The sequence below is a fragment of the Vanellus vanellus genome, assembly GCF_965231255.1.
Source record: "Vanellus vanellus genome assembly, chromosome: 3".
Classification (NCBI taxonomy): domain Eukaryota; kingdom Metazoa; phylum Chordata; class Aves; order Charadriiformes; family Charadriidae; genus Vanellus; species Vanellus vanellus.
Window position 1 is genome coordinate 44111301 of NC_138907.1, and position 24114 is coordinate 44135414.

At 36.3% G+C, this 24114-nt stretch overlaps 1 protein-coding gene across 1 annotated transcript in view; it reads right to left on the reverse strand.

Annotated features, from left to right (window-relative positions):
- RYR2 (ryanodine receptor 2) overlaps positions 1-24114 on the reverse strand; it is a gene marked incomplete at both ends in the record, with an annotated part of 448394 nt that overhangs the window by 83797 nt on the left and 340483 nt on the right. Inside the window, 9 exon segments of the mRNA XM_082481358.1 lie at positions 1110-1191; positions 3522-3760; positions 6174-6234; positions 11095-11144; positions 14416-14537; positions 16725-16789; positions 18336-18451; positions 20982-21105; positions 23539-23614. Coding sequence (XP_082337484.1) covers positions 1110-1191; positions 3522-3760; positions 6174-6234; positions 11095-11144; positions 14416-14537; positions 16725-16789; positions 18336-18451; positions 20982-21105; positions 23539-23614 — 935 coding nt within the window.

The following is a 24114-nucleotide window of genomic DNA, read 5'->3' on the forward strand; positions in this document are numbered from 1 at the left end:
ATTTTGTTACTTAGAAACATTGGTCCCCAACTTTCTTCATAATGTTTCCTATGATACTGCCACCAAGTAAGCAGGGTATGTCGTATGTCGTGGGGCTGGCCTGGAGTTAGGCACAGGTTGATTTGCTAGACAGCGTACAGATATATGAACTTCCTAGATTACCGCTGCCAATATCTGAAATACATGAGTTCTCTTTAGCTTCCCCTGAGAACAGTGCTAGGGCAACCATTCAGTTTTAGGAACTGAATTATCTAGATACCTCTATGTTTTGGGTGAATATAGTTTACACAGATGAAATGTAACTTGGAGGGAGGTTAGCAGATAGACAGATGCACACAAAAGCAATTATAAATCCTCATTTCCGTGGGTAATTGAGCTAGAAAAGCAGTGGTTTTATATGAGCGACAAATTAAATTAAATTTAGAGTAATAAGAAAGAAATATACATAACAATTCAATAATATATAAGGAAGGATTATAACAAATGCTGAGCTGAATGACATATTTTTACAATTCATAGAATCACAGAATGGTTTAGGTTGGAAGGGACCTTGAATATCACCTAGTTCCAACCCCCCAGCCATGGGCAGGGACACCTCCCACTAGACCAGGTTGCTCAAAGCCCCATCCGACCTGGCCTTGAACACCTCCAGGGATGGGGCCTCCACAACTTCTCTGGGCAACCTGTTCCAGTGCCTCACCACTCTCACAGTGAAAAATTTCTTCGTAATATCTATTCTAAATCTACCCTCTTCCAGTTTGAAACCATTCCCCCTCGTCCTATCACTACATGCCCGTGTAAAAAGTCCCTCTCCAGCTTTCAGTTACCCAGTTGAACCTCAAATCAAGTGATATTTATGGTAAGGTCAGATAATTTTATTTTTAATTTTTGTTTCAGTCAAGAAATATATTTTGACAAACATATAATGCAAGATTTTAAATGTATTATAATAAATGCAGCTGCATTCCACTTAACATCTGAGCACCTTTTTTCTCTCAAGATATCTTTCCAACAATAATCTCTTCTTATATTCATTTCTGGACTGTATATTCATGAATCTAAACATAAACACTAAATATAAATATTAAAAATAGAGGAACACCTCTTACCGCTCTACATAGATACTCTTGCTGGTTCCCAGAGCATATAAACTGGCCAATATTCTGTAACAGGAGACTTGAACGTCTTCCACTAAAGAGAAGAAGAAAATGAAAGGTATAAAGAGATTTTTCTTTGCAGTGTGTTTCTGTAGAATTAAAACACATTTCTTCTGAAAATTACTGAATTAATAATATTAAGCTATAAAAGAAATTGCACAGAAATTGCTTTCTAAATACAAAAAGTCTTCTGAGTACTGAGTGCCATAGTTTTTACCCAAAATTTCCATTTACTTCAATACCAAGTTACCAGCTAAGACAGTAATCATATTTCACTAGTGTACTAACTTTCTGAAACTAATGGCATACCAACTCTTAATGGATACCATCTAACTGCATAATCTGAGAATTTATTAATTTAATAGCTATAAAAAGCATGTGTCAATGAATCTTTTCTAGTTTGTCTGTAACACTTAAGCAAGTTTCATGGTAAATCAAAGAAAGTGCTGAAAGTGAAAAAAAAATTATTAGGGAACAAATCAATTTACAAATGTAACACCGCATAAAATACATTACAAAAGAAACGCATTCCTGTAAAACAGATATTTAATTATTTTAATCACTGTTTATAGTTTTTAAAATTTAGACACAGATACCAGTGAATAGCATGTACTTAATTTACACTTCAGACTGACAATGGATTGAAAAACTAAATCCTTTAGTCTTTATGAATACTTCAAATGTTTATCACAAAAATGTGAGAATAATCTTAACATCTATTTGAAAAAAATACTTTTCCAATGTGATCTGCAGTGATAGTGTGACAACAGTGTAAGTACCGTCAAGAAAGACAACTGTCCCATTCTTTCCATATTTTTTTTTTCTAGTCTCTCCCACAGCATTAATATGCTTCACCAATGTGCAATGAAACGTTGGGAGTAAAACAGAACTAAAACTTAATGGGCTGGGAGAGCTTACAAGACTGTGCATCAAAGCTACTTAGCCCGGCTCTTTATTGTACTGTGATTTTAGTTTGGATCATCTTGGAGTTGAGTGTTTTTATGTAGTAAGAGTAACCTCAGGTACACTGACCCACCTTTACACATGATCATACCATGGAGTACTCTGTACATGTAGTAACAGTCTTAGGTACAAGCACCAGGTCAAGACACTTGTCACCAGAGTAGAACAAATAAGATAATCTTATTCTTAAGAAGATGTAAAGAGAAGTTGTGCGTAAGAAAAATTAGCCTTTCCAACTATGCCCTAGACAAAGTAAGTAGGCACAATTTAAATTTATTCTTTCTCAGTTTATGAATACTAAATTGGGTGTTTGACACCAGTGCGATGTATGTAGAAGAGCTGATTAAGAATACCAACTTAGGTAACAAAGGCTAATTATGTAGTTCCAAAACACGGAATACCAGAGATCAAAAATTATACATGGCATGAACGTGTTGGTGCCTGAAAAAGTGGTTTATTACAAACAAGTGATGTATGTGAACCCCACACTGACTTCTCTGTATACTGTCAGAGACTCCTGAATTTTAAAGAAATAATTTTAATGAGAAAAGTGGATGTTTACATCTCATCACATTCAAATCCATCAATGCAACTCCAAATTTTCAAAAACAGTTCTCTTAATGCTATTTTAAATAATACTTTTCCAGACTGTAAAAAGAGAAAAAAGATATAATTTGATATTTGTTTCTTCCAGGTCCTTGTCTCAGTTATTTCCATAACCGAGTTAGCTACACAGAGCATAATTGCCTCCTTTAGTGCAGTCTGGACAGTAGAATTCCTGGCGTTCCTACAATATATAAAATTAAAGTTTCGTGCCGTAGAATGCAAAATTTTGTCTTGCGGTGACTGGGTTTGGGAAAATAAAGGGCACTGAATCCGCCATAATCAAAATCTCTACAGAAATCTCATATACAGTCTCATACACATTACTTTTTCTAGTGCCTGAATTCTTCAGGAGCTCCTTCCACTTTTCCTTAGGATCTAAGATGCACCCACTCGAATTCCCAACTAACTGAAACTGAGTCAAGGTGCGCGTCTAACAGAATAACATTGTTCTCTTAGTATAAGCTCATTTATAGACAGATCAAAGACAAATTAACTTATACAAAGTAACTTTTCACACAAGAAGAAAGTCACAGTAAATCTACGGTAAAGTTATAAACAAAATTGAGCCTTCTGACTGTCTAATCACAGCCACATCTGCTTTAATATTTACATAAAGTCCACTAAAACATCCAGACCATTCTAAGTCGATTACAGCAAATATTTGACTAAATCAATGACAATTTTGTCAAAATGACATCGGATTTGTCCTTCTGTAATAGAACTGAGAGTCTAGTAATGCTTACTACATGACACTACAGATATTTTAGTGGCATGGCACTTTTAAATAATACATACATATCAAATCTTCCCCAAACTGGTGCTGTCCAATATGCTCAAATAATGAAGATAGCACTGGCAGGAGAGCAACTGTGGTATAATTAATGATTTGCGTGACTCCCTTTGGCTGGTTTCTGCTGTGTGTAAACTGGCCTTGCTTAAGATTTTCCATTGTTTTCTCCAGATCCTCAGCAGCATTGTCCAAAAATGCTCTCAATGCCATCTTAACAGATTCCAGACCAGTTTTCATCACAGTCCTGTATAAGGCATGCAAAAGAATGAAAAAGAATATTCTATTAGACAAGCATGGAACAAAGCCTAGTCTTGGCTTATATGAAATAGATAATAAAGATCTGAAGAAAAATCTTTTATCTTTTGATCTTGTAAAACCTTTTCATAGCAGAACAACCTACTGAAAAAAAACATTACATAGGTATCCTGCAGAAGAAAAGGATATTTTATCTGGTTTCCTGTTAAGAAAATAAAGTCTTCTTAAATTTATAAATTAAGTGATTCATTTGCCTTCAGAGGGGGAAAAAAAACACCTAACAAAAAAAGAACAAGAACGAGTAAGTCTGCAATTTATGAGTCTAGGAAGAGAAGAACTACCTCAAGATAGAACTCAGTCTTCTCAATCATGACAGTCATATTTCTGCCTCCAGAATAAGGGCACCAGAAAGGAATGAGTAAAAACAACCAAATAAAATTTATTTAATTTAAATTTATTTTTCCAAATAAATGCATTGATTAGATAACTATAACACCATAATCAGTTATGCAATGATATCATCCAGGAGATTTATTACCTTATTTGTTTTAACTAGCTCAATTATAGAGACCCTTTTTTAAAGGAAAGTATCCATTTAGGCATTCATGAAATAAATCCACGTGAAATTATTTTGTAAGTTGTACAACAGTCCAGGGTTTTTGTTTGTTGGTTTTACAGAGTTTCAATGGCAATATTTTCAAACTTTCGTGTCACCTCCATGAATCCCTTAAATCTCCATCCGGAGCTATTTTCACATCTCTACCAAAAGCTGAATTGGTAACCTCCGCCTGTATCTGTATTCCATCTGTATGAGCATGGACAATTTATGACAAAAACCAAGATATTGTACCCTAAAGGATTATCATGGAACAGTTGAGCCATATTCATTGACCATGATCATGACTCTACCCAATAGCAAACAGAAAATATAATTTGTTCATTTAAGTGACTGCGAAGATACTGAGAAAAAGTAATCCAGTCACTTCTTTGAGAGTAAATGCAAAGTGAAAAAAGTTATCTTAAATTACCATGGAGGCAGTTAAAACTATGTTTTGTATCACAACTGCAAAGACCTAAAAGTCAACTATCAGCACAGACAGTTGACTGTACAGTTAATGAAAAGCAACGCATTACCCTCCAACATTTCAAGACTGTCTCATCCATAAACCTCACAATGGCTCAAGCAGATTAATTTAAAAATACCACTCAATTTCATGTAAAGGTTTTTTTTGTTCAAATTAGAACCTGAATTAACTTTCACAGAATCACGGAATTTTCAGAGTTGGAAGGGACCTCTAGAGATCATCTAGCCCAACTCCCCTGCTAAAGCAGGATTGCCTAGAGCACATTACTCAGGACTGCATCCAGGCGCGTCTTGAAAATCTCCAGGGAAGGGGACTCTACAACCTCCCTGGGCAGCCTGTGCCAGTGCTCTGTCACCCTCACCGTAAAGAAGTTCTTCCGTGTATTTGAACGGAACTTCCTGTGTTCTAACTTGTGCCCATTACCCCTCGTCCTGTCACTGGGAACCATTGAAAAGAGCCTGGCTCCATCCTCCTTCAGCCCACCCTTTAGATACTTGTACGCCATAATAAGGTCTCCCCTCAGCCTTCTCTTCTCCAGGCTAAAGAGTCCCAGCTCTCGCAGCCTTTCCTCATAAGGGAGATGCTCCAATCCCTTAATCTTCTTAGTTGCCCTTTGCTGGACTCGCTCCAGCAGTTCCCTGTCCCTCTTGGACTGGGGAGCCCAGAACTGGCCACAGTATTCCAGTTGTGGCCTCACCAGTGCAGAGTAGAGGGGGAGAATGACCTCCCTTGACCTACTGACCACACTCTTCCCTATGCAGCCCAGGATTCCATTGGCCTTTTTGGCAACAAGGGCACATCACTGGGCCATGGATAATTTACTGTCTACCACAACCCCCAGATCCTTCTCCTCTGAGCTACTTCCCAGCAGGTCCGCCCCTAACCTATACTGGTGCCTAGCATTCTTCCTCCCCAGGTGCAGGACCTTGCACTTGCACTTTGCAACAAAGACATTCTATGAGTCAGATTTACTGCACTCCACATGCATTTCACTCCTGAATTTTTTGATTAAACACTGTAAGCAAAAGAATAAAATATTTCTAATATTATTGTACTTTTGGGACAGTCACATGATTAAAACCAGATGAACTAATAGCCAGCAGTTCCTGGACACCATTTATCCGAACTGAACTTGAAAGCGTAACCTACAAATATTATCCTGCCAACCTCTAGTAATTACCTACTTTGCAATGGGAATTCTTTTAAGCACCGTAACTTCTTGAAATTCTGTAGACTTACACAGGTAGCCCAAGTATGGCTGCACATTATTTTCTTAAATGGTTTTCTTCGTACTTTAGAAAATAAATTCAGTATTACCTCGCATCCAAGGTCTGGCCCAGTATGTGAAGACAGTTGACTATTGATGTTGCATCATTTCCTAAACAGGGAGGAAAATTATCCACCAATTAAGCTGAGCATACTATATAGCATACCTACACTCTGCTAAGTGTATCTCTGGTTTTAATGAGAGAGTAAATAACGTAGCAGAAGAGCAATTGAACTTCTGTATAATTTTAACATTCAAGTTAAAAAACATGCAGTTTGTTGTCTTAGCTTTGTTTACACAAATGCAGTAACTAGAGGCAGTAAAGCATCTCTCATCAAATAGCTGAGGCAGTCAAGATGGAAGCACTTAAACGTGGGGTTAATTAGAGTTGCAGTGTTTTGTCTGGTTTTCATTTAAGTTCCATAACTTTTGCTTTAATTGATTTAAGTTTGTCTGAACATTTATCTTCCCCCTCTCAGTACCATAAAAGCTGTTAACTTTCGCAAGCTGCTATTGCAGTAAGAGAACATTTATATAAAATCAAAAAGGTTAGCTCCCTGCTGTTACCAATAGGCTGCAGCCATTTATAGCAGGAACAGGTGTGGCCCACGTGAGTAACAGTCTCTGACATAATATGCATCTCCCATAATCAATTATTTTTTTCCATACTTAGGTATGTAAAAAGAGAACTTACATACAACATGCCTTGTATGCATATGTACATCCCAAGACGTTGCCATGTACAAGCCACCTCTAAGTTAATTTTTGAAATCTAGGACAGATTGAGGCTACACAAATTTGACCCACAGCTTATTTAGTATATTTGTTTTTTTTTAAAAAACCTAAATCTCTGCAAAACCAAAAATACCTTTTCTTGCTTCTCTATATATTTAAAGTTTCTCATTAAAAAAAAAAAAAAAGGAACAAATCACATATTTAAGGTAAGATAGATTTCTGGACATACTGTCATCTGCATACAGTGTACTATACTTTCTCACTGGTGGTTATCTCACTTGGAAATATAGGCAAACATACAACTAAAATTAGTAGCTCTTTCAGTGAAGCAGAGACTTAAAAAGATAAATCGCAAAGATTGAGAGGTTTATTGCAGCACTGAGAATGGTGTTCTATTCTATCAAATTAGGAGGTATTGCTGTGGTGTTCATCCACAGTAGATTAAACAAACCTGAACCACAGCTTCCATGGCTGCCCCTCGCCAGACAGCCTCACCCTCTTTGCACTGGCACTGGTGGTCATGCAATGATATAGCGAGCAGATGAGAAAGATGAAGTGGCCTAAAAAAATCCTACCAAGAAAACCCACCCCAAAAGATAAAGTTTTGTGTCAGCTCCTATTTTTTTTCCTTACTATTTTACTCCCTTGGCGATATGAATGCCAGTGCTGATGAAGAAGAGAGTGCAGGACTGTGCTAAGGACAGCAGGGATGGAGGGAAGTACTCAGAGCAACTCAGACTGTGGACAAGGCTGTCTTGAAATAGTATCTTAACATTTGTCATGCAGGTTTCTATACGCTGCATGCTACAGTGCAGAGATGCACACTCCAGTTCCCTGAAAATTTACATCGGCAATCTATTTACACCAGGTAGACACATTTCAAGAGCCATATATTTAATCAGGAATCAGGTACTTTGTATGCTGCTGCCAGATGGAAGGGTCAGAAATACATCTAGTTATTCTGAAAACCAGACAAGCAATTTGCTATGAACGACAGGTTTAAGTTCAGTGGAAATTCTGTGTCTTGCTTTTGTTCAATGTCATTAATTTCGTTGTTCCCACTGCGTTTCTAAAACAAAAACCTACCAAAAAAAGAGTATTTTTTAATATTTTACCTTAAAATACCAGTTAAAGTAAAAACAAAAAATCCTTTTAAATGGAACATTTCAAGAATCAGCTTGCTTCCAAACTGAGGTCTGAAGTCAGTTTCAGAAGACCGTTTTTTTTTTTTAAACTGAGTTATGAAACCTAAAATGAGGGGTTTTCTAATTAAATTAGTTTTATTACTATTGCCAATATTTCACAGTGTATATATGTACCTTCATTAAATTAAAAATGGTTTTTTATTAATGAAAAATGTTCTTGCTTTTCAGAAGCCTGAAAACTAGATACAAAACACTCTAATGCAGAAATGAACATGCAGTGTATAAAATTCTATTATATCATGAAAGAGGAGTAGGTGATAAATACAATCCAATAGGATAAAAACCGAAACAAGAGCTGTTCCTTAAAGGAACTCTTCACATAACTCAAAACAATAGAGGCCGGACATACACAAATACTAAACCTCAGGAGTTCAAGAGGTTTTAAAACTAAAAGCATCCCAGGAGCTAGTATAAATACTAGGTTGATGGTTGGATCACCATTGAGCATGTGTGACAAATGCAGTTGATCCCATCAATTGCACAACCGAGTTTCTGCAATCATCTGAGGCACAGCCCTACATACTTTAGAAAGCTGTATTATTGTATCAGGAGGGAAGAATTGTTGTATTGCAAAACTGCCATGGATATTGATTCCAGGATGCCTCACTGGAAGGACACTTATAAATTCAAGATGTCATTAGACAGAGAAAGCCTTCTGTCTCTTTTTAGGAACTCCTCTAATTAATTTCTCTAAATTCCCAAAAGTGAGTGAGAAAACCAGGCCTTTCTTATCTGATGCCTTACCCAGTTAATGTTTTTTCAGATTACATGGGTCTGTATTACCGATATGAAGATTTTTTTTTTTTTTAAATTACTTACATACTTATATAGAAAAAATGCCTTACTGGAGATTTAAACAATATAAAAAGTGAATCAAATTAGTCAAATAAATTTTTTTTTTTTAAATTAAGAAAATATAAATTCAAATGCTCAATTCACCAAAATTATTCACTAAAAACTTTCAAATTCAGCTCACTAATAATAATAATGAAAGCAAATCAATACAGTCTTACTGATGCACAGTTACAGCTCTCAAACAGTAAATCATACTTTCACAATGTAAAGAAATAATCATTCCATGCTGAATTACATTTACATAATCTCAGTGACAGTTTTAGCTATCGAATGCGATTAGCAGTTTAAATTCACTCTGAAAGACTTGCATGCTTAGTTTCCCATTTTATCAAGACTTGTATATGCAGATTAAGCTTCGTGACTTTTACTAATGACTTTCATACATGCAGCTGTATCTTCAGAAGTACCATTCAAATTCACAATGATATAAAATACCTATACAGCAAAATGCTTTATAGTTTTGCTGTTTGTTATAGCAAATTCCCCACTATCCATAAAGGTTATTATCAAGCAAATCTTGCTCATTTAAGATGCCTCCCAAACACACTAATAACTTTCTAGCCCCCGGCTGTGCTCAGAGGCTGCCCTCATGAGCATTTTCCCCTCTTCTACACAGGCCTTGTCTTTGCTGGAGTAAGTGCAGTTCTTTTGATCAGGTTTTCTAACATGATGTCAAGGTAAGGCAAACTGGAAGGCGACTTTGACTTGAGTTAGTAGGTCCACAGTAAATAACCATGCTCCGGAGTCCTGGGATGACTTTGTCATAACTCATGGAAAAACTACAGTACACTTCGCGTTGGCTTAAAGATTTTATATTCTGTTAGTTACTGCACACTAGGAAAAAACTCAAAAAACAAACTGTAGCCATAGAGAATACTCATCTGATCCCACCTGATGTGTCTCTTACCACTTGAACCCAGCCAAACAACAGGAAATAAGCAAGCTGAGACGTGGAATGAAAAAGACCTTTTCTTCAGGACTGAATGAAGTTACATTGACTCAGATTTTTAACTTTAATTGTTCAATTGTTACTCATTTTAGAAAAAAAGTCAGAAAAGCAAATTCACACACTAATGAAAAAGATTTGCAAAATTTTAATAGTATACCTGAGCTAGTTCATTCTTTGAACAACCTAGGGTATAAACCAGAGCTTATGTGCACATTTGTGACATACACCACCCTTCAGAAAACGCTGCAACAATCCCACACAGCTGCAGAAATAACTCCATTCCTCCTATTATCTTTTGGCTTTACAGGCAAATCCACTCAGCTCATCCCAAAACATATTTAAAAGTGACATCCCAGAATAACTTCTGGTTTTTCTTCTCAGTTTAATTGTTTTCATAACAGTCTAAGTTTTAAAAACACCACACTGGTGCAGCAAGTGAGTTCCTTCCCTTCAAATTGAACGAAATATGTAGGAATTGAGTTAGATGCATGTTATCTTAATCAAATTCTAATTTGCTAGATAATTACCAAATTAGATATGTTCATAGATGCTGAAGTTTGCAATGCGTCCATCATAGAAGTTATATATGCATAGGATGTACTATTCAACTATCCTATCATCACGGCATAAGAAAAAATTGCAGAGTAAATGACTGTGCCACACATTGCATATAATGTATACACTTGATACAGACTTCAAATTTACTTCAATTAAGTGATTTTCACATGGCATAAGACAAACACCGAGCTCCTGCTAGATTCACGTAATACCAGAAAGATAGTATACATGCGTATGTGGAGTCAAGCACATCTGGGAATATTTAAGAATTCCACAGAACATCACTAAGCATTACAGCCCACTATAAATTTTTCTTAATGACTTTTCAATACAAATGTGCAGTTCTGATGCTCTGTTTTTTCCCAAATGATTTAGAAAAAAATAAAAATTTATTAATTAACTCAACAAAATTCTTTGGTAGTATAATGAAATCCAGATATTGGTTAAGACACATGGAAAACTAAACAAAAAAACCCCAAACTGGTAACTACAAAAGCTTTTTATTCCATCTAATAAATTCTGTGATCTACTAGCCTAAATGATTAGTGGTCTGTGAAGACCATGCATTTCAGCCATGCAGCATGCAACAAAGCAGCACATAACACAATGCAAAAATGGCAAAGAAAACCAAGTGATGGCCATGCTAGTATTTGTCAAGGGTCTCCTTACCAAACAGTGAAATCCTATGCCTGACAAGAACTCCAAGTTTGCAGAACAGGCTGAAGACAAAAGAAAAATAAAAGGAAGAGAAGGGAAAAGGAAAAAAATAAGGGGGGGGAGAAGAAAGAAAAAATAACAGCTGATATATGAGCAGGAAAAGCAACATGATGTCACGCAGAAAGAATCAACTATCTGAGCAGAATGTGGGACAGAGTACTAAAGAAAGAGTTTTTAAGTGCATATCCTCAACAAACATGGTTAAATAAGCACATATTATAATTAAAGAAAGAAAAAAACTTAAAAGCAAAGCTAATTAATATAAAAGCGTCCTATATGATAATCCACACAGAAATAACCATCAAAGCTTTAAGAAGTAAAATGTTGTCAGTGTGCTATTCAGTATACCACTGACAATTTGAAAGCAAAAGGTAAAGAAATCAGATTAATTGAAGTGTTTGATGGCAAATGTTTAACTAGTCCAATTTGGATCTTGTCATCTTGAACACAATGATAATTTCTTTTCAAATACATTGCTTTATAAACACACTTAACATGAGAAATAGCCTCTTACATGGTTAAAAACCAACAAAAATGGATATGATCGATGACTTCATTTCACATGTTTGAATTACTTGCTGTGCTGATGAGCAGTGGCCCTTTCAGAACAATGAAGAAAGAAGTTTTGTGTTAATTCATAGAAGTGGGAGCGCACTGCCCTACCAAAATTGACCTGGCCTCCAGGTTTATGAGGGGTTAGCTCCATCTTCATGATCCAGTTCAGTCTGAGAATTTTCTCTGAGAGCAACACCAATTTTGGTGTTATTTTTTATGCTGCAAAACCCCTCATCTACTACAAATGACATGAAGAATACCATGTCATTTTATTAAGTTATTTAATTACTAGGCACACAGGCTAGTTATCAACCTCTGATTTAAAGGCAAAAGACAGCATGTCTACACAGTTTATGGATGAGATCTGAACATCTTGTTCCATTGACAGACAAGAGCATGGTGCCAAATGGAAACATTTATGTCCAGAATCAGAATAGCCAGGTTAATGTGGTGTTGAATCCAGCTAATTAGCCAGTGCACAGCTATCCACTATAGCAACAGCAACTGCTCTGTTTTAGAAATGAGTCTGGTTGGTGCATGTTCAGGGATCTCTGTTTACTTTTTATTCCATGAGGCAGACATATAGTATATATTCTTTTATGAGGATCCTGGTTCACCCAATCCAACAAGAAAAGCTGTACAGAAGCATGTTAGCATCATATAAATCTTGTGTTCATTCTAATGAAGACATTAAATATCTCATAATCTATCTTATTTTCTAGCACACAGATGTTACTCAACTGACTGTAGCATTCAGCAGATGCTATCTTTTCACAAAGTCAGACTGAACCTATTATCTTCAGTGTAATTAGTTTAGGTTAAATAAATTAATTAATTAAAATTTCCAAATGGCCAGTACTCAGTTTGATGTCCAGAACTAATTTTATACAACTGGAGTAGTACAAGGACTTGTAAGATGGTCTAATGGATGAGAAATGCCAAAAGCCCAATCCTGAAGTGGTTGGTTACAAATAAGATGAAATACAATGCCACCATATTTCAGGAAGAGGTCTGACCCATATTTGTCCACAAAATGGATCTGGAGTTAATGTATTTGCTGAACACAGAATGGTTATTGCACTTGTTAACACTGTCACTGTATTATCAATACCCAAAATTATACTCTTCCATAGCTTAATGAATGCAAGCTTATCCTCATTGGAAAAAGAAAGCAGCTTGAAGAAAATCGTACGTATGAGTTGCACCCAAACAAATCTAAAGAGAAAACTCAGCAGAAAATCCAAAATTCAGCTTTGGCAAACTCTCTACAATACTGTCGGGGAGAAAAAAAAAAAAAAAAAACAAAACACAAAACACAAAACAACCCCACAAAAAAATGTTGGAAATCTATTAAAATGGCCCGAAACAGCCCTTTAGGAAATGGATTATAAAATGCCGTTTCTATAGTCTTTGTGCCTTGATAATTAAGAAATACACTGCTCCATAGCACTGGTTATCGCGATCATTCATCCAAGGTTTCCTTGCATGTGTTTTCTTCTCTTCGGCTGACAGTTCGGGATAGCAGGTAACTCAATTAAGTATGGAAGCAGCTTTGACCCTTTTGCTGGGCTACATGTTCAGGAGTCTCACACAGCTAGACAGGATATGTGCAGAAGTCCTGAATCTATGCAGTATGTATGCTGATATATCCATGTTTGACATATTCCAGAAGTATGGGGTTTACTGGCATGACTTAACTGTGAAAATATTGTTATCCAGGACATTACAGACAGAAAAACAGAAGGTCATAGAGTGGAGAATTATCTAGATGCATGCATTTTTACACAGTTTTTTAATCCTTCAAAGAATGCCATTCAGCCAAGCTGCCAGATCAAATTAGTCCATGAGATGACACAGGGTCAAGACAGCCGTTACTTACTTATGCTTAGTATTGTCACTAGAAACTTCACTCAGTATTCACATAGTCTTGCAAACCCCACATGTCTGTATGACCATCAATTGTCTGTCAGCCTCAAAGAACAGCAATTCAGTTTTGCATGGTTCAGTACCCAATAACAGCCAAGAAGGCATGGTTACCTGTACATTACAAGTATGCAGCAGGTCCTGCACGAAGCTTGTAGTCCCCCTCACTAAATGGGAAATAGGGGTTTCAATTCAATCCGAAGTGAAATTAAGTGAAAACATATCTTAGGGAGATGATCTTAAAAGTGGATAACTTCAGAGAAAGGATCAAGTGGATATCTTGCTCATATTAGTACTGTTATTAATATTTAGAAAACCAAAGAGCAGAAAGAATGCAGGTCACTCATTTTTACTTTTTATGGTGGACATTAATAACAATACCTACTTAAGCTCAGTTAAAAATAAGTTTGGTTTTTAAATCTACCACAAAATTTTGTGGGAATAATGATTTCAGTATATACCTATTTCCAACAGTGAAAACTGGTGCACAATGTATAGCCTGTGCCACAGATTGCGCAACTGATGTATTGTTGCACATAATGACAAATTTAAGTTCCCTGCATGCTAAAATCATCACCACTACCTTTAAAACAGCATATAATCATAACTCTGTACTCCTCTCTTCATTTTATACAATGAATTTTCCTAACAGGAAAAGAAAGTGAAAAAAAGTTTAATTTGCACGTTCATAAAAATATTTCTCTGCCTACCACTTGTCACTTTCCCACAGTCAGCTGCTGCTGTTTAAAGACAAACACACATATACATACACATTAATATTATTTTAAGTTTTACCTTGTCACCATTTCTTTCTCTTTATTAGAGGCATGGCCTCCACTGCTGAGAGGCCTACTTGCTGCAGATAAGAAATACAGGCGATGATTTTTAAAATACTGATCAATCAAAGGGAGCACAACCTGAAATTACATCAGAAAGAAATGGTTATCTCAGGGCTTTTTTTACTTTGTTCTGTATTACTCTCTGTACATTACAGCTAAAGACAGAGATCTCAAATGTATTTTCTGTTTTAAAATCTCCTTGTGTTTTTTCATTTATGTCTATTCCTGTTTGATTTTATTTAGTATTCAAGGCACTTAAAATGTCATCAGGAAAGGCAGAAGAAAAAAAATTTACATTGTATCTGGGACTTGATCTGTGTTTTTTTTAGGAGTAGTACAAAGCAGAAAGTATAATTTCATTTTATCAATTTAAGATTTTTCCAGTACCACATACCCAGACACAACGATTGCTGTTCATGCCTTTTACTGTAGGTTTAAGAAAATTTTGCCTACAACTGTCAGAGCACTAATGGCACTTAATTCTAGATGCTATCAAATAAAACTCTAGATGCTGTCAAATAAAACTCCCAAAACATTCTCACTCATTAAGGGCTTGTCCACAGTTTTCCTGTTTACTTCACATGGTGACCATCACTCAGTGCCCACTGCAGGTGTCAGGCAGGAGCAGATCAGAAATAAACAGCCAATAAGAAAACCTGAAATCGCTTCTTTTTTGGACCGTGGTTCAAAAGAAGGTGGAATGCTAGCTTCTCAGTCTACAGACTTGGCAAAAAATACCCCATGGAAGTACTTTACAGTATAGAGATTACAATTTACTGCAAGGATGTCAAGGTTAGAAAATGTTGCAGACAGCTGCCTCTGTTTATTCACTAATGAATTCAAAAGGTACTTTGAATATGTAAACACAATACAAACTCTTACATGCAAAAGGCTTATGCCTTTTGCATGTAAAAGTTTTATAAATAAAGTATGAATATAAATAAAATAAATATAAATAAAACATAAATAAAAGTTTTATAAAAATTATAAATTAAGTTTTCTTAATTTATAATGTGCAAAACCTTCTTGACACAAAAAGGAGAATTGGGCTGACAGGAATCTCATGACTCTCAGCAAGGGGAAGTGCAAAGTCCTGCACCTGGGGAGGAATAACTCCAGGTACCAGTACACACTGAGGGCTAACCCGCTGGAAAGCAACTTTTCAGAGTAGGACCAGGGAGTCTCAGTGGACAGCAAACCGACCGTGAGCCAACAATGCACCCTCACTGCAAAGATGGTCAACAGCATCCTGGGTTGCATTAGACAGAGCATTGTCAGCAGGTCCAGGGAGGTGATTCTTCCTCTCTACTCAGCACTGGTGAGGCCACATCCGAAGTGCTGTGTCTGGTTCTGGGCTGCCCAGTACAAGAGAAACACGAACATACTGGAGAGAGTCCAGTGAAGGCCCACAAAGACGATTAAGGAACTAGAGGATCTTTCAAATGAGGAGAGATTGAGGAAGCTGAGACTCTTTAGCCTGGAGAAGAGAAGGCTCAGGGAGGATCTCCTAAATGTGTATAAATATCTGAAGGGAGGGTGTAAAGAAGATGGAGCCAGGCTCTTTTCAGTTATGCCCCGTGACAGGACCAGAGGCAACAGGCACAAACTGAAACACAGTAAGTTCCCTCTGATCATTAGGAAACACTTTTTTACTGTGAGGGTGACCGAGCACTGGCACATGTTGCCCAGAGAGACTGCGGAGTCTCCACTGTTGGAGATATTCAAAAGCCTGCTGGACATGATCCTAGGCAACTTTCTCTAGGTGACACTGTTTGAGCAGTGAAGTTGGACTAGACAACCTCCAGGGGGCCTTTCCAACCTCAGCAATTCCGTGATTCTGTGATGGAGACATCAGCATGGTTTTAAAACAAGGGAAGATTATTAATAAGGAAGGTGACACTGACAGATAAATATTCAAATAAATATTGCTCACATTTATCTGCCTGAAGATTGTAAGGGAAAAAATCTTCAGAATTAGACTAAGCCAGAAAAGAGAAAATGTAGGGAGGTTATGAATAACATCATATGAGTAGTTGTATATCACGGAGCAAGGAAATAATGGTAATAAGAATATAGTCCTGTAATTTTTTCACATCTACACTTCATCCTAAAGTATTTTCAAGCTATTATTACTACTGTTTTTAATTAATAATGAATTTAACACAGAAAAGTGCAACTAACAACAATAATCATGTTCACTAACAAATACTTTCTCACTTCAGCTACTTACTACGTTGACAAAGAATAAGCAAAGATTTACTGTACTTTGGCAAAAAACTTGATTTCTTGTTCATATGGGAAGTGTTCTCCTTTGCCTCTGCTGCCACCATCTGCAGAGAGAAGAAAATCAAGCTCCCTGTCATATATCCTAATTACAGTCTACTCTGCGTTTTTCTTAGAAAGTGTACACTATAAACAAATAATACTGGTCATCTTTAGATGTAGACTTAAGATACCACAAACAGTATACCCACTAGTTAAAGTGGCATTGTATGACTCCCTCATGAGAAGAAAAGTTACAGCAAATAAAACATGTAAAGAATAATCGTCCAAATCTTCATAAAATCATACACATCTCATAGTCCAAGGAGATATGGATATTTTTGCGAGATGAAAATCTGGGTTTATGTTTGTATTTTTCTAGTTATTGCTGAAAATTTGGAAGCCTGAACTCTGATTCTAATGGAACACCTTTATCCAGTTGTTCCCAGGAGAAACAGAATTACCAAATTTTTACTAATTATTAGTGGACTTTGTCTAAAGAACAAAATTAATGGTTAGAACTACCCAACTGAAATTAAAATTGCTTCGCTTGCCTCATTACTATAAAGTCAAATACTCTTTAGAGACATAATCTGCTACAGCTCCTAGACTATTTATCCTTTACCTATTATCTTATTTTTACTAATCAATGCTAATACAAACGGTATTTATTCCACCAGTGTTTCCAGTGTTTTGGTATTTATTCATTATCATTCTTGCAGTTATGCCAAATCTATATAATTAAGTAGAACAAAGCCATGATAATCAGGTAGCAGCAGAAGTAACCCAACGAGTTATCAAGGCTAGACTTTTGCTACTGCCAGTAACCATGGCACATAATAATTCATAAATTTCATAATTTCCACTTTAAAACTATATAGGCTTTTGGATGAGTGTTGATTTATTCGATCTCTTCGCTGTCCCTGCCATTAATACTGTCAATTACAGCACCTATGCCTAGATATGAGGCACAGTACACGTTACGTGGCATTGCAACTCCCATGGTCACACAGAAGCTGCATCTGGCCAGGTTTTTTGGCTTTTACTGCTCATGGAAGAAGCTAACTTGGGTCACCAAACTTATTTTTTATATCTTTAACAAAAGCAGATCCAGCTACAACCTTTCCTTCATAGCACTGTTGACGAAACACATGCCAGGTATTTGTGAAAGAACATTCCCATTGTGGGAGTTTGTTAAAGAGGTTTCTCTATGCAACTTCCTCCTCCAGAGAAAATTTCAGAATGGTACAAATGACTGGTTTAATTCGCTCTGTGGAAAAGGGATCACATATCAATAGTAAATATTGATGTGCACACATGTGAGATTACAAATTTGTGCATAAATACAAGGGGGCGATTAGTTTTTTTTTCCAAGAATGAAAGTAATTATAAATTTTGGCTAAACACTTTTCATCTGATGAATGAATATGGGAAACTGGAATGAATATGTGAACTACATAACTTTCCAAAATTCATCATCTTCATCAACTACAGAAAAGTTGAGGGAAAACTCCTAGTGCAAGAATGTGTCATTTTTTTTTTAAGTTTTCTAGTTGTTTTTATAATATCAAACATCTTAGTAATTCTTAAGAAAATGCACAAGGAGAACTATACCAAACTCCAGAATGTACTGATGGGCTTCATCCACATATCTTATAAGTTGCTGAAGGAAACTGTATGCAAAGCGTTTCTCAATGGAAGGCGTGTCTAATTCCAGGTCCTTAAGTCCTCTGTAAAAAGAAGCAAGTCAATTTTCACACATGCAGGACTCAAAGCAGTCTTACATCTCAGTGTAGTCTGATGCCATTTTCTCTAGTAATGTTTAACTGCTTATTAACATAAGAAGTGTTCTGTGTTTGAAGTAAACAGTACTCTTACATTTATTCAGGTTTTGAACAATTTGTTACGATACAACTCAGATTTCCCAAGTAGAAGGTTACAGAAAAATGAGACTAGTCAATCAGATTAATCCAGTACCATTGTAATTTCTTTCCCTTACGTGTAAGGCATTACCTTCTTATATTTCCCACCAAGGATTGATTCTTGGGTGAGGGAGTTTTGAAACTGCCAAAATACTTTGATTTAAGCAATCAAACAAGAAGTAAATCTAGTCTCCCTCATCACAACTTTTCCCCAAAAGTCTGTTTGTAATGGAAGAACTTTAAATAGCTATGTAGCCTTTGTGAAAAATCAGGAGAAAACCAAAACAAAGTGATGGAATTGCAGTTTACTGGTTCCAGTATGTTCCATCATAGTTACTAGTCTGTAATGAAAAGCATATCTTCTTTCTATAAGTGTGACTCTGCAGAGAGTGGTTCCTTGATGCGGGCTGATGTCTGCTAGCAACAAGCTGACGATGACATAGAATCATAGAATGGTTTGGGTTGGAAGGGATCACCTAGTTCCAAGCCCCCTGCCATGAGCAGGGACACCTCCCACTAGACCAGGTTGCTCAAAGCCCCATCCAGCCTGGCCCTGAACACCTCCAGGGATGGGGCATAAGCCTTGATTCTGTTGAATCAGGACTTTAATGATCACACATGAAGAAGCTATGCTTAACCAGCAAGGGAGTCAGTCACCCCACCGTCAGAGGCACCAAGTACAATAGCACTCAGTTATTTCGCAAGTTAAAAAAGTATAGCTAATGAATATAACTGCCTGTGTAGTGCACATTTCTGTCTTAAATTAGAACGTTGCTGATGGTACAGTTCAGTTTAAGAAAAAGAGATTCTGGAACGGAAACAGCTTTGTGGGTCACAGGCCATGTGCCCGAGTGCCATGTGCTCAGCTGTGGGCAAGTGCTTGCATCTTTCCCTAAAGCTGGTGAGCACGAGGGTGCGCTATGGTCACTGTGAAACAAAAGATTGGAAAGAAATATGCGCAAGGCATATGTAGCAGAAAGTCAAGTGGTAAGCAGACCAAAGAAAAACACGAGTCAAATGCTTGTTTATTTAGACAGCACAGTGGTCACAGGAGCAGCAGGTACATTGAGTTTAACTTGATAGAAAGACCTGCATTTGACTAGCACAGGACGATGTAGATTCAGCAGGAACTATTTACTAAGATGATGGGTGCGTCCAAGTTAATGATTATCTTATCATCATCTCTCTTAGCCTTCTACTCCTCCAAAAACCAAAAGCCACTTGTGTTTAAGTTAGACAGAAGAAAAAAGGATTGGGCAAAAAGGAGTGTGTAACCTTGAATACAGGAGTCTTTTGTCATTTTGACAGGCGGTGAGAAGAGAAAGCTTTGCTGACTGACATCCTTCTTTGTACATCCTACCCCATTGAAGGGAAGTAAATTGAGTTGTGCCAGATACCCTGAAAGATTTTACCTAGAATTATTAGATTAGCTGTTGGACTCTATAAACAGGCTGAATTTCATATGTGACATAAAAGAAAGGAAGTAGGCAATTTTTAAGTAGATGTGCTAGGCTAATTAATTCACAATGATTACATAAATCCATCTCTGTGACTGTTTCATTCACTTACTAATGTTTAAGTCATACAAATCTCAGATACGCTTCCAATCTTTCCTAGTGACTCACATTTCCTAAGCTACGCTGATGAAGCAGACAAGCCTCCAATTTAATTAAAATTTTATTCACATTGCATTTAGTAGGCAAATATGACATATTAAAACCAAAAGAAATTATGCTTATTATTCTGCAGAGAATAACATGTATACATACTGACTTATGAATGTTCTGCTGTTTACTACATTTACTCACTATTATTACATTTACACTGTGGATTGTTTAAAAAAAAATTTTAAAAAAAGCACTTCTCACTTTTAAAATATTTTAGTAAGACTACAAATTAACTCAGTTGAAAGAAATGTCTGTCATCAAAACAATTGCCTAGAAATTCCTACAGAGAGGTGCGTGTAACTGACCTGTAATTAAGACTTAATAATTCTATCACTTGTAGAAAATTAACAGCTGGATTTATGAAGACACACAAGAAAGAAAAATCATGCTGCAATGTTTAGAGGAGAGGCAGAAGACGCACAGAGATTCCGGAGAATTCTGTTTATGCCTGCAAAAACCCCTGATATCACTAAGCCTGTAATCCCGTAATTCCTTACATTCTTCTATAAGAAGGAGCTCATCCTTACTCCCAGGCACTGAAACCTAAAAATGACCATAGACTTTTCTTTTAACAACAAAAAATAAAACAAAACAAAACCCAACCACCAACCAAAAAAGGGCTAGTGAGGAGCACTAGAAACCTGTGACACTAATCCTGATCAGAGAATTACCTGGAGACAACATATCCATTAATCTGTAGAAATTTCAGAATATCTTGTGCTTTTTCTCTGTCCTTGGCTTTTTCTTTGGCTGTGAGCGTATCATAAGGAACAAGAAGAGGATGGTTGCCTCCTCCTACTATAGAACATCAAGAGAATTAAAAAGCAGTTAAAGAGTTATCTGTTGACATGACACATCTTGATATGTAAAAGCCTTGTCATAATAACACATAGCATGTTACAATAAAAACTAGTTTGAAATAACAACAATGCACTTTTCTGTTTCTTTACACAAACCTAAAAAAATTCAGATAGAAACTTTAAAGGTGACTGCAAACATAGTTTTAACATAATCAATTGCTGCAAGTACCAGATAAATATGTTGAACCTACCATAAGAATTCTTAAAGAAAAAAAATGCATAAATGTTATGAACATGTATCATAATTACAACTTCATTTTATGAAACTGAAAATATTTCAATAAATAGCACATAATTTCATAAGAAACCCAAGATAAAACCAAATATATAAACATATACAGAGTCCTTTTAAACATTGTGATGACAGCAAAAGAGTTCACAGTTTAGCAAGATATGCTTATCTAAAAATATATGAAAGTGACACAGTTCTATAAATATCTGCATAAACCCCAACATTCTTAGGATTTCACCTTCTAAAATCACCATTATATAGCAAAACACAATAAATTCCTATGATAATTGCTACTAAACCCCAGGAAATTGTAAGGGTAATGATCAGACTTATCTCAGGAAAAAATACTACAGCAAGTCTCTAGCACTAATATTTTTTAAAAAAGGAATAAATTCCCTCTAGAAAATATTGGAGATATATCCTTAGGTGATTTGGTAAGCCACACATTCTAAAATTTTCCATCAGTCCTGCTTGAGCCCACTTAAGTACATGCAAAATGGTAACCTATTGGGCAAGTCTGACAGGTTTTTCTGGTTGGTTGGTTGGTTTGGGTTTTTTTAGGAAGTACTGCCTTTAACATTGGGATGATTGGGTTTTATTCTATTATCACAAATATGATCTAATTCCACCTTATTACAGCAGAAGACAGACATGCAAATATGCATATAAGCATAGTATGCGTATGTGCCCTATCTATGGAAGTCATTAAGACTATAACGGATCGTTCTGTTACAATTAATACATGCAAAGTGTTCAGTGGCGGGGAATGACACTTGCAACTTTCAGGTGGCTAACGTACGTTTTTATTTAAGGCTTTTCACATGCACAATAGGAGCATTCTGTGTCTGAAATCCGCATTACTGTTCTGTTCTTTACACAAGTATAAAAAAATATTTCAAGACTAGCATACGTATATACTGGAGGAGAAACTCCACACTCCTGAGGGCCAGGTTCTGCTCGGCTGACAAACACATTTACTTTTCACACAAAGGCTCACTCCATAAGAAGCCCCCCCTTCATTCACTATAGCTGCCTCTAGCTTTCTTAGTACTATGCTCTTTTGCACAACACTACAAATACTACAGCGTTCTCTTTGAAGTGCTGCTCAGTGGCAAAAATCTGCCTTCAAAGCTGCCAAATGCAGTAGATTCATTTAAATATCTAGTCTGTAGCCTACAATTTCCAGGCCTTATCCCATCCTGTGACTACTTATCCTGGAGAACGTTTTATTAAAAAAAGGGTATAAAAATTAAAATAAAAGCTGTATTAAGGGGAAATATAATTAAAGGTATGGATATTCAGAGTGATTTATAAAAGGCACTTCGAGGTGAAACTTTACTTTTTCATAAAAACTTAACTACTGTACCTTTGCTAGAAGCTTGTAACTAATAAAAAAAGCAAGCATAGAATTGAGAAAAAAAAAAAAGGCCAAGTTTGGTGCATACAATTAGACTTGACACCTTTGGATACGACAAAACCCTAGCTTCAGTCATTTGTAAATGAGAACTTGCTGTTTCCCCAAATATTGTTTCCTCTACCTGCAAATATCTGAAGAAAAAAAAATTTAGCTTTAACACAAATAAAGAAATTATTTTAACACAGAGGGAAACCAATAAGTTACACAATACATGACAAAATTTGTCATCTAGTCAAGCAGAGATCATGGAGCACACGCAATTTTTATGTGGAATCAAGAATCCGCTCTAGGTTTACCCATTTGTCAATTCAATACAGGACACATGCAGCTCTTAGTAAATACCCTTTTACATCTACCTGCAATAAAAGAAGTAATTCAAATTAAATCAGAGACCATTGTGTAATAGTCTGAAAGATTAATGCTAGAAGGAAAATGTATTAATGTAGCTTAAATTTATTTACAAGTTTTGACTTCTCTTCCTGTGATACATTTGAATTGGTAAACTACACCAACAGGAACTGTTCCACTCAGTACTATAAAAACTTCCAGGCACTAAAAATCACAAAATATTTAAATAAGAATACCTACTTCATTGTTTCTTCTTTGACAATTTAAATTTGACGGTCCTTTTTTTTTTTTTCAATCCCTTTTCTCAAATACATAACCTAAGCTAATCATAGAGAAGATAAAATACTGTAAATACCTATAGTTAATATTACCTTTTGCTTCGAGCTCCATTTTCTTTTTCTTTGCCCATATGTTATGGTAGTTTTCAGCCATCATCTCAGCCATAGCCTTAGGAAAACGGAGAGCTTAGTGATATGTGTTGCAACGGTTAATCCCCAAGAAGGACAAGTTTCTGGTTGATATTACATAACAAGTTTTGTTCTCTGTGAGGTTCAATACAATTACACTGTAATGGTTCACTGAAAACAGGAGTTTCTCTTGAAAAATTATGATACAGAATTTGTGTAGGATGTGTTTATGTATAGGAATTCGGAACTTGGTGCTGAAGAGAAAACTGTTTATTCAAAAAAGGAGGAACCGCAAAGAGGAGTATAGTCTGGAAAGAGTACTAAGGTGTCAGGCGGGGACTTGACTGCCAGCAAGAACTCCCTGAAGGCCCTCGTAAGAGAAACAAAGAACAGCAAGCCAGAAGACCGAAGCAAGAGTGTTCCTGCTGGCTGTGGCAGACTGACTATAAATCCATGGATATAGCCCAGTGGAGGTGGATACTCATTTGTGTGAGCACACTGTTAAAAGCACCAGACGTTTTAGCAGGGACTCCATAGATG